Source organism: Platichthys flesus, chromosome 14, assembly GCF_949316205.1.
Source record: "Platichthys flesus chromosome 14, fPlaFle2.1, whole genome shotgun sequence".
In the NCBI taxonomy this organism is placed as follows: Eukaryota; Metazoa; Chordata; class Actinopteri; order Pleuronectiformes; family Pleuronectidae; genus Platichthys; species Platichthys flesus.
Window position 1 is genome coordinate 11,079,558 of NC_084958.1, and position 14,247 is coordinate 11,093,804.

The window sequence follows — 14,247 nt, forward strand, 5'->3', positions numbered from 1 at the left end:
TCAGGTTAGGAGTCAGGGTGTCATTCTTGACAGCACACTATCTTTCAAAGCTCAAATTAATAAGGTTACTCAGTCCACATACTTTCATCTATGTAACATGAATCGCCTCTGGCCCTCCCTCACAGCGCCGCCATTTTAGTTCACAGCTTGGTTACATTCCGCATCGATTACTGTAACTCCCTTCTTTTTGGTATCTCTCTCGCTCCATTTTCAAACCCTGTCTCAAAACCCATCCTGTTAAACTGGCCTATTTGGTTTGATTGTTTTTCCTTTGGCCAACCTACATGATCATTAATTCACTGTTAATTTTATGATCTTTTTGATACATTGTAAATTTTTTGTTTTGATCTCTGCCTTGTAAGGTGACCTTGAGGGCTGTGAAAGGCAACTATAAATGCAATGTATCATTTGTATTATGTAAAGAGGTTTGTGTATAGGTGTTACATTACCAATGGCGATTCAGTGTAATCAAATTAAATTAACTCTGCTGCTGCTGCAGAGAGCAGACACTTTCAGGTTATAATTGAAGCATCCGTCTAAGCATTATAACTAGTATTTTACAATTTGTTGTTAATTCTCTGAACGTGGGCACTATACCGCTGACAGACCAAAATGAACCAAAAGGGGTTTTATAGCTATAAAAAATAAATTGACTGTGGTGCCTGAACACTGTGTAACGCTGGTAACACCAACCACCTAAAATAGACAAAAGGAGTCTCCTTGTGTCAAACTCTTCCACAAATACAGATCCAACGAGTCAGATGTTGGGGCAGTTATAAAAAAAAACGAAAAAAAGACAGACAGACCAAGATTCTAATTATTTTTTTCCAACACAAACTCACTTACCATTGCGGTCTATGGCAAATGGTGTCCCTGCAGTGACAATTTCATAGTTGCAGATTTGGCTGTATTGTGGTGAACAGTCCTGGTCCCATGCTTCCACCTGTAACAATGTCAGTTTACACCAGGGCCATCAACAACTGCTCTGCAAGCAATAACACTAGCAGCCTGTACATGGAATAACATATTTCATTCATTTAAGAGTTAACACTTGTAATAATGACAACATTTGTAAATGACAAAGGTAATCAGTGTAATCTCTATTGAAATTTTTTATCAAAATGAGCTCGAACACAACAAAGAAGAAGACTTCAGGTAGATAATGAGTATAAATATGTATGTATGTATGTATGTATATGTATTCACTGTGCAATAAAACATTAATATACCTGCAGAATGCTGTCGTATATCTTGCCTTCGGTTACTGACGCCTTGTACAGTGGTTCTCGAAACACAGGACAGAACTCGTTGACATCATCTACCTGGATGTGAACCACCGCCCTGAAAGGAGGAAATGTATGGAAGAAACATAAGGGAGGGAGAGAGCACACGAAGGAATGGACAGAAGGATGCCAAGAGAGTGAAGAGCAGATCAATTATGGAAAAAAGGAAAAGTAAGGACACCGGGAAAGAATAAAGGGATGGAGGAATGGAGAGAGGAGAAAAGAAAAATATCTTTCAGTCATTAGAAATTGATTAACATTAAGTAAAGACGCATTTTGCTGTTTAATTCAAATTCATCAGTCAGTTCAAGGGAGAGTGAAAGGAAAACAATTTCGCACAGAAAGGTCATGTGTATTGATATTTCTTTGAAAAATGTGTTTCCATTTTTGTTCAGAAGATATTATTTACCAGACTAATCCATTTACAGAGAATAACCACAGAGAAGATCTTAAAAAAAGGTAGATTGCTTTCCAGGGCTCAAATTTTTCTTTTGATCCGTTTCTCCTATTCTGATGCAAACACACACAAAAACACACAATCTACTCTGCTGGGAGGAAGTGCTGAAGATATTAACAAGGTACTGATAACATTTGTGCTCTAAAGATCATAATTTAACCAACAACTCTTCTTGTGTCATGAAGTTTTCTTCACCGGTGACCTTCTCTGACAACAACTCGCAGTGTATCTGAGGAAGCACATCGGGTTAATTAATGACATTAGCTTAATGAGGCCTATTTAGAATGTCACACAGTGATAATGACACACACGCACACGTACACACACACACACACACCGAGTCACATTCATCTTCCACTGGAGGAATTCATCACAGATCCCTGAGCTGATAAATGTCCCTCTCTTTCTCTGTTTAGTGCCGAAGCTGCAGAAGCTTATTTTTGCAGCTCCCTCTGACCACAGGGTTTGATTTGTTGCTGTCAATGCAGATCTGCCGTTGTCAATCTCATTCAAATAGTGCACGCACGCATGCACACACACAGACACACAAACACACAAAATATTATATTGGGCCTTTAGTGGGACAGAACATGAGAACACAACTGCAGGTCTCAGCTGTCTCTGCTTCGGTGCTCAGGGATGAGAAAATTATGAAAAAGGAAAAGAGAGAAAATGAAATAAGCAAAGACAAAATCGAATAATAATGTTTTTGTCACATTAAGAGTCTGAACTATGAAGGAAGCACAGGAGCATGTTGTTTTTTTACTTCTAAACTAATTTAGTCAGGGGAAAGACTGTTGATGCAAAGGTAAACATTCAAAGGAATTCAACTTAAGCTATGTGCATATTCAGGACAACAACTACTGTTCAATTAGTTGTAATGTGATGCAATTAGGGTTGCAAAATTCCGGGAATATTCAATGTTGGAAACTTTCCATGGGATTAACGGGAATATAAGGAAATATACGGGAATTAACAGGGAATTTTGTGTGTAATTTATACTAACTGTATTTACTTTGTCTTATACAGACATAAATATAAACATTTGTTTTGTCATAGGCTGATTTGAGTCCTGAGGAAACTTTGGGCACTTGACTATATGCTTCTGGATCTGTGTCATTCTTAACATAGGTCTTTGCATCGTATTTGCAAATGTACATAGCCTTTCCTTCTACATTGGCTGGGGTGAAATGTCTCCACACATGAGATAGTGCACGTGGAATTGTTCTGTAGAATAAGATGAGAAAAAAGCTTGTAAAAAAACACTAATGCAATGCCAGAGATATAAATAGTTGGCCAAACAATTGGAATCGTCATTAAAAATATTTTACAATTGATGGCTAAATGAATAGAAAGAGGCTAGATGGACAGATGAACAATCCTCAATCAGCATGTTGATATATTTTCCCCAGTAATATCATTGAAACTTACCTGACTATTCCTGCACACTACAGCAGGCCTCAATAGCCCTGCTGTAGTGTGCTGCTGGGAATTATCTGCACAAGTAATGGAGAAATGAACAGTGCAGGGTTGAAATTCAACGTGCAGCATGTGCTGCATTCCATACATCTTTAAAATAGATATTTGAATTATGTTTTTTTTGCTCAGCGTTTAATTTGCGTACATATTTTTTGCAACCCTTTTGCTACCCTAGATGCAATTAAGCCTAATTTTAACACTAAGGCTGTGTTTTCAAGGGTTACATGCATATACTACTCTACTGGTGAGGCTCAACTTAAGATGACCACTCTTTGCTTATGAAGTCTTTCCCTGTTTTCTTTTGGAACTCCTCAACATGACTCAATTGTGCAGCTTCCTCTGCGACTTACTTTGAAGTTAATGTCTGTTTCCATCTCATATTTTGTCCGCCTCTTGTAAATCTGCGTCACAATGGCAGCTACACAAGTGACTCACGCTGAGATAAATAATACTTTGCACTATGTGACAGTTTGAAAACAGGGTCTGACAATCACAGTTTGTCAGGAAGTACAAAGACACACACAGTGTTGCTGCCTGTGTGTTGGTGAATTCCAAAAAGTGTAAAGCTTTCTGAGAAGCAATTTCACATAGTGAACGTTTTGTGGTGAAGGAGAAACAGCGTCCAAAGTCACAAACAGAACAAATGACTTGAAAACAAAGATTATCTTCTTAAGAACAACCTACAGCCTCCATGGTATTAGATTGAGAAATCATTTATTTAACGTTGTCTCGGCATAAATTGAACAGTACAGCTTCAAAAGAAGAAAAATTATATTATTCTGCAAGCTCTCCTTGTTTGCTTTGTATGCCTCAGTGTAAATAGACTTCCCCATTATTTAAGCAGGGCTTCAGGCTTACTTTTTTAACTGAGGAGCACATGTCGAAAAAAGGAGAACATTTGAATTAAACACGGACACAAACCACCATACACAAATTGCCTGACTCACTTGTGTGATTTCTTCCAGTCGGCCCCGCTGGGTCCGGCCCCACAATCGTATGCCTGGATTATGAAGGTGTACTCTTTCTGGCTCTCACAGTCCACAGGGCTATTGACCCTCAGGACCCCTTCTCCTGATGTGCGATTCAACACCACCGCCTCAAATGGAGCATCCTGACCGTAGATCTTAAAGGCACAAATCTCCCCTAAAAAACAAAGGAAAGAAAGTTATAAATGATGTGATATTTTATCTTAACAGTTACTTTGATAATGTTATGTGTTTCCAAAGAGGATGATGCCAGAGGATTTCCTCACAGGGCCAAAGTACGAATTCATGAGCATATGATAATAAAATATATCTAAGCCAGAACATATTTTCACATCCAAAATAAAATAAGTTAGTTCACTTCACTGAAAATATCAATGTCATTTATAAAACAGGGAAAAACGGTCACTTAATGTGGAAAAAACATCTTTCAAGATATATTTAGAGATCAAGTCATAATATTACAAAAATAAAGTCGAAATTGTTTGGCTATATTTAATATTTCATATCAGCACATAAGCACAAGTTATCATACGTAAGACGGAGTGGAACTATGTTGCATAACATACATCTTAACCCCAGAGAAAAGAGAAATTGACCACATGTGTTTTGAAGAAGAGGCTTAACTGGAAACATCAGAAACATAGTGAGCTTCAACACGTCTGTTCCCCAGCAGACAGTGAAAATGTTTCCCAGCAGGTTTCTCATGAACATACAGACATGAATGTCTCTGGTTGTTTAACATGGGGACAGTCAACACAACAAACTATCACATGTAGAGGAAGTGATGAAGTCTGAGGCTACATTTTATTTAAGGTCTGACGGTGGAAATGAACAAACATGAAATAGTTCCAGTAACTCCTATTTTTCTTTTATAACAAAGCATATGAAATCGCGTTTTGTTTTGTTTGCTTCTCCCGTTTGTCCCTCGTCTCACTTTCTCAAACTGAGCAGTTGCTACCATATGGCTCTGATAGCTGGGAATGAATCAAAGTGTGGGTAATGAAGTAAAAACTAACGGTGCACACCGCTGACAATTCCTTTACAGCATGACTATCACTTCAAATTGAAGTGTCACTTCTGGACACATTGATATTTGTCAGCATGAACTGCTCACAGAAACACAGTGTGCAGCTCCTCCGGTGTAGTTAGTGAAAAAAATAATATCTCACACATGTCAAACTTTGCCAGCTCGACAAAAGATGACATTTGTTTTGTCCACAGAGCGTTCCGCCGTACACACAGAGAGTATTATGTTTGCCCAACGTGTGCATTTTTCTGTGTATGGATCCGGCTTGTGAGTCTTGAATCATCTCCGCGGTTCATTCTCTGCACAAGTGTTCATCTCAGGGATTTGGGAAATCTCCTTGCAGAGGGATCAAAGAGCTGTGACGCTCTGACCCTGCGCCGGCTGATATAGTGGGGCACAGTCTAAACAAAAAGCTACCTATCAATAGGAATTCTGCTTGCATGCTTAAACCCCTCTGACATATATATAGACTAAAAAAAATGTTCACCACTGGCTTCTCTTCACTTCTATTCCTTTTGTCTCTCGTATCCCACTGTCATGCACACAGTCGTTCCACTTATTTTCTCCCTCTGACTTCCTTTTAACCTATTTCAACTCTTTAAATCCCCTTCTTGGTGATATAATGATGCTGCCAAACACAGTGGGCTTCAAGGTTTGATCCACAAGCAATTTTCAGGATGCTACGCCCTCACATTGGCCCCTTTGAGGAGTTATCGAAATGAAAAAGGTCCCCACTATGACAGTGGGGTGTTTGGAAAAAGAATAATAAACACAACGGGTGGTATGGAAGAAGGGCGATAAGCGCAGCCTTGATCCTGCCTCCACATACTCACATTCAAACAGTGAGCAAACTGAGCAAATATGGCCTCAGCCAACGAGAAGGTTATCCGATGAGAAAATATCTGTGATTCTAATGCACTGTTGCAGCCTTGACTTAGTGGTGCAGAGCAGGAAGAGGTACGTCACCGATACAGTTTGGGGCTGAATGCAGATCCATTTCCCGCTCCATCTGTTGTGGTAAAAGCATTTTTCTGAATTACATTATACAGCAGAATATTACATTGAAATGGAGGGGAGGAAAGCTAGCGGGAGCAATTGAGGAGGTGAGTGAGAGAGAGGTAGAGGACTGTGATGTGTCATGTATATGTAAATGCTAATGACAGAGATTTCCGACAGATTCCAACTGTGTCAGCAAATGTTTTTGCTCCGCACCAGCCGCAATGAGGGAAAACTATAATTTCACCCTGCGGTGGTTTATGGAGGATATAATGTCTAATCTCTGGGCCTATATGTCATAAGGGAAAGGAGTTGCTTTTGGAAGTAAATATCAAAACGCATAGATTTCTGCTTTGGGGAGCTGGCCTGATGCCAGGGGAGATTGAGAGTAAAGTGGAACAGTCAGCAAAAAGTGGATCTATAATAACAATCATTTAAAATAGATGGTACGCCTTGGAAAGCTTGAGCGGCATAAACTGCATAGGCAGAAAATGTCAAGCTGTCGGGGAACATGTAGTTCAGGGGATATTTAATTGCCAATATAAAGGAAAAGGACAAGATGGATATAATTAATGAGAAAATTATGCTCCATGAGCGAACGTGCTGTCAAGAGGAGCCAAAACAAATTAGTGTTTTCCCACTGTAAGTAAGAGGAGTTGACAGAGCATCTCTCACCAGTTTCTTTCTCCAGTTGTTGGGTTTGACAAATCTTTACACTTAACCAAAAAAAGGTTTACGCAATTGTAAAGGGTAGACATTTTTCTATATTGAATACACGGTTTAAAATAAGAATTTAATCTCTAACCTACAGTAAGTCTGATTGAATCATCACAATCTTAAAGCCTACTCTTAAATATGTATATGAAAATTTTAATTGCCTCCTGGTTTAATTACTTAATAAAAGTTTTAGAAATGTTCAGTTTGTTTCCCCATTTGTTTTGATGCTATTTATAATAAAAAAAGTAATTCAGGACAGATAAACGTTTTGCATAGTGCTCACAATTTGGTTCCACTAATCAAATTTATAACAAATGAATCCATTATTCCAAAAGGGGAAAAAAACAGATTTATTTTATTAGTTGCAATGAAAACATGAATAATGAAATAATTAATAATTAAAAGCAGATACCTTTGTTAATGTATGACAGTTAGACTACTCTGAATGGAGGCAGTACTTGAATACTGTGTTTTACAGTGTTGTTAAGTATGAAAAAAATTAACATTTAAGTATGTTGCCCTCTATATATTCAGGATAAATTGAGTTCAAGAATAGGGTTAGGGTTATATTTGATACAAACAGTTTGATGTTTACATATTTAGAGGTTTACAAAAATTGTCATCCAAGAATTGTTTTCCTAGTACATCAAACCATATAGATAAATAGAGATTACAGGAGATTAACAGACTAGTGTTTGTTATGCAAAAGAGAGACTGGTTACTGTAAGCCACAAACCATGGGACTGTCCCTTCTTTTAAAAGTCCAGCGCAGCACCGAGTGTGGTGACTAGTTCACCTGCCAATCATCGAGCTTTGCTTTAACTCAGGAGCTCAGTGGTCAGAGCAGGAAACACGGTCGCTCTGTCGTCTGCTCTCATCATCCCCCTGTTCCAATTACAGTTGTGTATTTAGATGATTCAGAGACAAGGCTCTGTTAATGTTTACAGCCTGTCATCTGCCGTCCTTTATTTCCAAGGGTAATGAGATGGTTAAACCAAAGGGCAATGATAGGACTAGGTCAGGGGTAGGCAACCTTTACTATCGAAAGAGCCATTTCGCCCCCTCTTCCCCCAAATTAAATCTGTCTGGAGCCGCACAACATATTTGATCACACAGGTTATAAAGTTATATATATATATAGTTATACAATATATATAAAAACTATAGTTTGTTGCATTTATTAAATAATAGAATGACAATAAAAAAAACTGTTGACATTTAACTGCTGTTTTTACCTGTTACAAAATCACCAAACTCTTATGGATTGGAGAACAAAATACACGTGTGGGCCTACTTTGGAATAAATTAAACACAGAACTCAGCTTTTTTTGCTCATCTCCAACTTTTCAGCAGATGCTGTGTGCTTGCTCTGGAAATATCTTACAACATTACATTTCTTATTGTTTTCTAATTCCTCGCCACATATCAAACATAAATGTAAGACAGCATCGGTGGCAGTGAAAGCAAAGTAATCTGTCCACGCAAAATTAAACTCTATTTCCCTCCCAGACTTTTCTTTGCTGGGATTTATCCATGATTAGTTTACCGAGGCCGGGGGTCGGAACTATAGATTAGCGACCTGCAGGGAAGACCGCCGGGACGTAATAGGATGTGACGCATATTTTAGTTGCTGAAATATTAAAACAAAACGTGAGAGCAGGTCAGACTGGAGGCCGACACAGAAACTGCAGATCGGTACAAACCACCTGCAGCTTCTGCTCTGATCAAGAAGCTTAGGCGCTGATCTCTGATCAGCTGAGACCAGAGAAACTCGTTGTTTTCACTGTTTCCACTGTTGAGAAGCAGCCGGTCAGTCACTCTCAATGTGTCTTTCTGAGCGAGTGAGCGGGGCTCAGGGCGGGGGGTGGAGCCCAGGCTCTGTGTGTGTCGGCTATCTGGGAGCGCGTACACACACATACACACACGCACACACACACATTCACCCGCTCCTGGTATTTCATGATGGCCTGATACGATGATTATTTAAAAAATGAAAGTGACGTTCACTCTGGTTCATCATATGAAAGAAGTGATTCGTTAAGTTCACCGTTCGCGAAAAATATGCGCAGCATGCACTATACAGGGAGCCACTGCAGAGGTGCTGAAGAGCCGCATGCGGCTCCGGAGCCGCAGGTTGCCGACCGCTGGACTAGGTAATTGCAAGCTAACTCAGGGACGTATTTATTTGTTGCTGCTGGCCAGGTCCCTGGAAGTAATTTTTGACTATGCCCTACTATTTTTATAGTTTTTTATTTGTAGGGACGATACCAGCACTTTTTCATTATTGTGCAGATTTTCAGATTTCTTTTTTTTCTGTAGATATCTCCACAGTGACTCATAGGCTCTGAATGAAGCAATCATATATGTGGGTCCTTTTATATACTGAATGTTCTAAATGGGATTCTAGATTATCGCTCTTAAGAAATGCTTCTGAATGCTCATTGAATACTAGTATTTTGTAAATATTCTTACAACTTGAAGCCCATCAGCTCTGCTCGAGACTGATATGAACAAACAGGTCTTCGGGGGATTCAAGCTTTCAAACCAGATTGTGTCCATGGCAGCAGAGATAACCTGAAGAGCCTGTGCCTGCAGTCTGCTGAAGAAAGCCAAACTGATGCTGAAAGAAATGGTGGGTCAGACAGGCCATACTGAGTTTCCATTTCAAGGAATTGGTACAATAACTTTCTGTTGAATTTGATCATCAATCTGAATAGATCCCAAAAGGAGGACAACATTTAAACCAATGTATTTCCTGGTGGCCCTGTAGGGTTCTAACTGAATGAGATAAAGGTGTCCAATCCAATACAACGGATTTACCATTAATCCGATATTTACAAAACATGTAATATATGGCATTCAAATAGTGAAAGTCAGGATATACGTGTAGACATATAGAAAAGCTTTATGCATTGGGTTTGTTTATGTTTAAAAATCAGTTTTTGTCAATGTGATGTATTATCTTGAATTTGAGGAGTGATTTCCAAAAAGCCTCATGTGAACAGAGAAAGAAAAATCATGTTAGTTCCTCTTTTTAATCAAATACTGTTGGGACTCCATCTGGTGTGTCTATGTCCGTTTGTCTGTTTACAGCATTAGAGCCTTAGACACAAAAGCTTCAGTATCAAGATTTGACTCCATGTGCGTTTGTGTGTGTGTGTGTGTGTGTGTGTGTGTGTGTGTGTGTGTGTGTGTGTGTGTGTGTGTGTGTGTGTGTTAAGAGGGGGATATAAGGCCTTGATTAAAGTGAGTTTCTAAGCAGGCACACTATCAGGCGGCTTTAAGCCCCGATTCCTTCACTCTCCTGCCCTTCTTCTCGTTTAATTAATGACTGGATTACACTTCATCCCACTAGTGACCCTCAGATAACTCCTCACTCTCTGAAAAAACTACACACGCATACGATACACAATATGTGGACACACAATATGCGCAGGATAAAAATGAGAATTATTCTTGGGGTAAAAGGCTTCATTACAATGTCTCCGATTTTAGTAAGACTTTATTGACTCAGCTTTTGCTTTGCTCTGTGTATGTGCTCTGTATTTTTTCAATGCTGAAAATAAGAAAATGGCTGAGGGCTCGAAATGCCATCAGGTTCTTGGTGAGTTTTTTTTTGCAGCTAGTTTTTGTGCATTTCATTGTAGACAGAATGCCATCACAAAGAAGCACCTCACTCTGAACATCCTAGTGGCATAAGGAGCACATGGCTGTGTATGACTGAGCAAACAAGGATATGTGCCGTTAGTTCTCTCCTGCTATAGAGCTTGAATTACTCCAGCTGTCCCCACTAACTTTTTGCCTGATTAAATATGTTTTCCCTGTCATGGCAGCCTCAGGCTGTTCTTTTATGGATGTACTGTTTAGGCTCCTGCTGTTCCATCTACACTCAGTTACCAGTTTTAGATACACCTCTACACTCCGCTATTTGCCTTGTATCCATGTTGTCTATTATTTAGCCTTCAAATCTAAATATTGCAGGGCATTGTTATTATTAATGCACATTAGGTTTAAAGCGTTATCAAAATATGCTGGTGACACTGAGACTCCAGGTCAGAACAAACATGATTAGGCTGCGTGGTTCAGAAGGGAAGACTCCAAATATTGCTTCAATTAAAACACAGTTTTCAAATGTCTGTGGTGCCCCTGCATATTTGTCACACCTTGATATTATTTCCAATATCAAATATTCTATTTGATCTGGTAAGATATCTTTGCAACAAATAGATGGTATTTATAGACATTAAGTTTGTATGAATACATGAACACCTTCAGGGAAACATAAATCCAGATAAATAGGAAGCAACCAAACCATGTTTCTCAAAAGTGAGCAACAACTGTCTAATAAAAACAAAAACATCAATTTTCTTACCTAGACCGTAGTCAATGAAAAACTCATGCTATAAAAGAAATAACAATATAATCAACATCTTTAGACCCTGCCTGATACGTGGAACTGCACTAAACAAGAATATAATAGAATTCAGATAACGTGAAGTGTGTCTGTCTGCATGCAGTGCACATACATGTGTTGACCTGTGCAGCCACAGTGGACTCCCAGTCAGCTGAGACATGCAGGGGCAATTCATCCGGCCACTTTCTAATTGCATTTGGGAGATTGTCACACCATACACTTGACCTCAGGGTGACAAATCAGCAGCTCACACAGACGGAAAGTGCACTCACACCAACATATATACACAGACACACTTTCAGGTTATCTATTCACATAGGGAAGTATACGCCTTAGAGAACACAACATAGGATGGGGAAAATTCAATATTACAGACAATCCACATTCATTCTGCTAGGGGCTCTGGTGGTCTGCTACGCAATTAAAGTTAATTGCGACTTCTGAAGTTGTGGGATTAGAATTCATCAGATGAACTGTGACTGTCAGTGTAGCCTGTTAATTGAACCGCGGGAAGTCCTTGTGGTTGTGTGACTTAAATACTGAGGAAGAGAGCTCTGAGAGGCATTTTAGCCGAAGTGCTGAAAGCCAATAGTGAGTGGAGTGTTAACAGCTGAAGTCAGACACCACTCTGAGAGGCTACTTGTGAGTGAAAGATGATGGGTTTGAGTGCCGAAACAGACTGGTAAATAAGCCTTAAGCTAGGTACTCCAGATCTCTCCAGCGAAAATATGTAAATAGGGAAAGATAAATGAGGCACAAGGTTGTTTATCAAGTTAAGTGGGAAATTGTGCAAATTATGTGTGTGTGTGTGTGTCTGAGTGTGTGTGTTTGTGTGTGTGTGTGTGTGTGTGTGTTCTTCTCTGGCATCATGCATCAAAAGTTAAAAACTTTTATTTTTTTCTTGTCCGCAGTTCATAGTATCAAAAGGAATTCCTAACCATGGTTTGAGTTCACCAACGGGGAGAGTAAGACAACCTAAGACAGGAGAAAGAGAACATCAGAGAAATGAGCACTGAGGAGAAAACCAGTGCTGCAAGTAGAGAGGAGGTCAAAGAGATACAACGGAGTGGATTAAAAAGGGAGTGAGGGGATAGGAGACGCTGGAGGGAGATAAAAAAAGGTAGAAAAGGAGGAAGCATCCAGAGTAATTATGTGTAAGAAAACGAACTATAAAACTCTCTAGTATTGCTCTGTGCTTCCTCTCCTCTTCCTAAACTTCTCCTCCCGCATCATATCCATCCTTCCTTGTTCTGCTGCAGATTTCACAGCGGTAAGCGATTCTTCTGCTCTTAACAGCGCCACCCAGATGCACCGCTCAACCTTGCCCTCCCGTACCACTTACACGCCGCACCCGCTCTGGTTTCTGCCCAATCTCTCACCTCTTGTCTTTCCTCTGTTCCTCTGTCATCCGCTCTTTGCTTGAACTGACAGTTACTGCTCTCCCAGGGTCACCAGCTGACAGTTAAATAGTTACTTGAACAAGGGGAATTTTACCGTTTTTAAGGATGAATGTGAGTGGCAGCGTTCCCCTCAAATACATACAATTCCCGAGCTGAAGCACTGCAGATAAATATATATGAAGAATAAACACAAAAGAGGGTGGGTAGCAGACTGAGAGCTGCTGGCCACTGTCAGATCTCTAAACTTACTACAGTAGCAAAACAATAATGGATGTAGGACAGGATAGTGGTTAGTGGTTGTTTATTGAGGCATATTTTCAGATTTTGAGAATGTTGTGAAAATTTCATTTTAGAGGGGAAATATTAGAAGATCAGCCTGTCACCTGCATGAGAATATGGAATGTGCATTATCTCTTTAAGTTATTCTTTGATATATTATTCACAAATAACAAAATATATAGTATCAGTCAAATGAAAAGTATGAGAGCTTGTAAAGAAACGGTCTATTCTTTAGAAAGAACTGCAGGGATTTGGATGAAACTGCCTCGTTTGTGGAGGTTCAAATGTTCGGTCGGGGTTGACTGTGAGGTTATCAAGCGTGTTATTCAAGGGAGTTTAGTAGTTTCTCAAGAAAGCAGGGACTAATATTTTTTCCCCCATAATATTACAACTTTCCTCAATGGTTTAGTTTGGGTACATTCTCCAGTTTTGCATGATCATTCTTCCCACAAGAAACAAAAAATAGCTCTGTCCATCATTGAAATAATAAAAAAATATATTTTGACCACCCTGAAGTCAACCTGCTTTCTGGTCATTCTTTTCTTGGCTGTCACGTATTTCGACCGAGTCACACCTCCCCCAGGTGACATTCATTTCATCATGTTTCTTTTCATTTCCCATATTTTCAACACCCTTTCTGTTGGACCGCAGGCCAGCATGGCTCTGAGATAATCACAGGCTGCCAGGTACAGCAGGGAGTCTCCATAAGCCTCTGAGCTGTAAATGTCACTGTGGCTTCGGCTGTGACCTCTGTCAGCTCAGCGGCTCGCTGAGTAGAGAAGGACATGGCCCACTGGTTTATAGAAGAAACACACACTGTCACACAGACACCCACGCACACATTTTTGTCTTGTGGACATGCTTCACTGCACGCAAGCAGACAATCGAGCATACACACTCACACACATGCATAGCAGGTAAACTTGTGTTACTAATCACAATAATAAGATGTCAACTTGATCAGAGGCTTCATTAAAATCATTCCCCCCCTTCTTATGTAAGACAAACTAAAATAGAGATTGTATGGGACAAAGGGCATAGTTTAGTTTATTTCTATGAATAAATGTCATATCAGTGCCTTCATTTTAAGTACCTGCATAGATGTGTCTTTGTGAATATGAGGCAGAGAGACAAAGACCAATCCGACCTATTAACTGAATTAGGGAGGTTATGTTTTCACCCCGGTCCGTTGGTTTACTGGTTTGTTTG

General features: G+C 39.6%; 1 protein-coding gene across 1 annotated transcript in view; it reads right to left on the bottom strand.

The window, feature by feature from the left end:
• Positions 1-14,247, bottom strand: part of clstn2a (calsyntenin 2a) — a 130,114-nt gene that overhangs the window by 34,533 nt on the left and 81,334 nt on the right. Inside the window, exons 3-5 of the mRNA XM_062404301.1 lie at positions 4,167-4,362; positions 1,230-1,341; positions 847-943 (exon numbers count right to left, since the gene is read on the bottom strand). Of these exons, the coding sequence (XP_062260285.1) occupies positions 847-943; positions 1,230-1,341; positions 4,167-4,362 (405 nt within the window). The remainder of the gene's footprint in view (positions 1-846; positions 944-1,229; positions 1,342-4,166; positions 4,363-14,247) is intronic.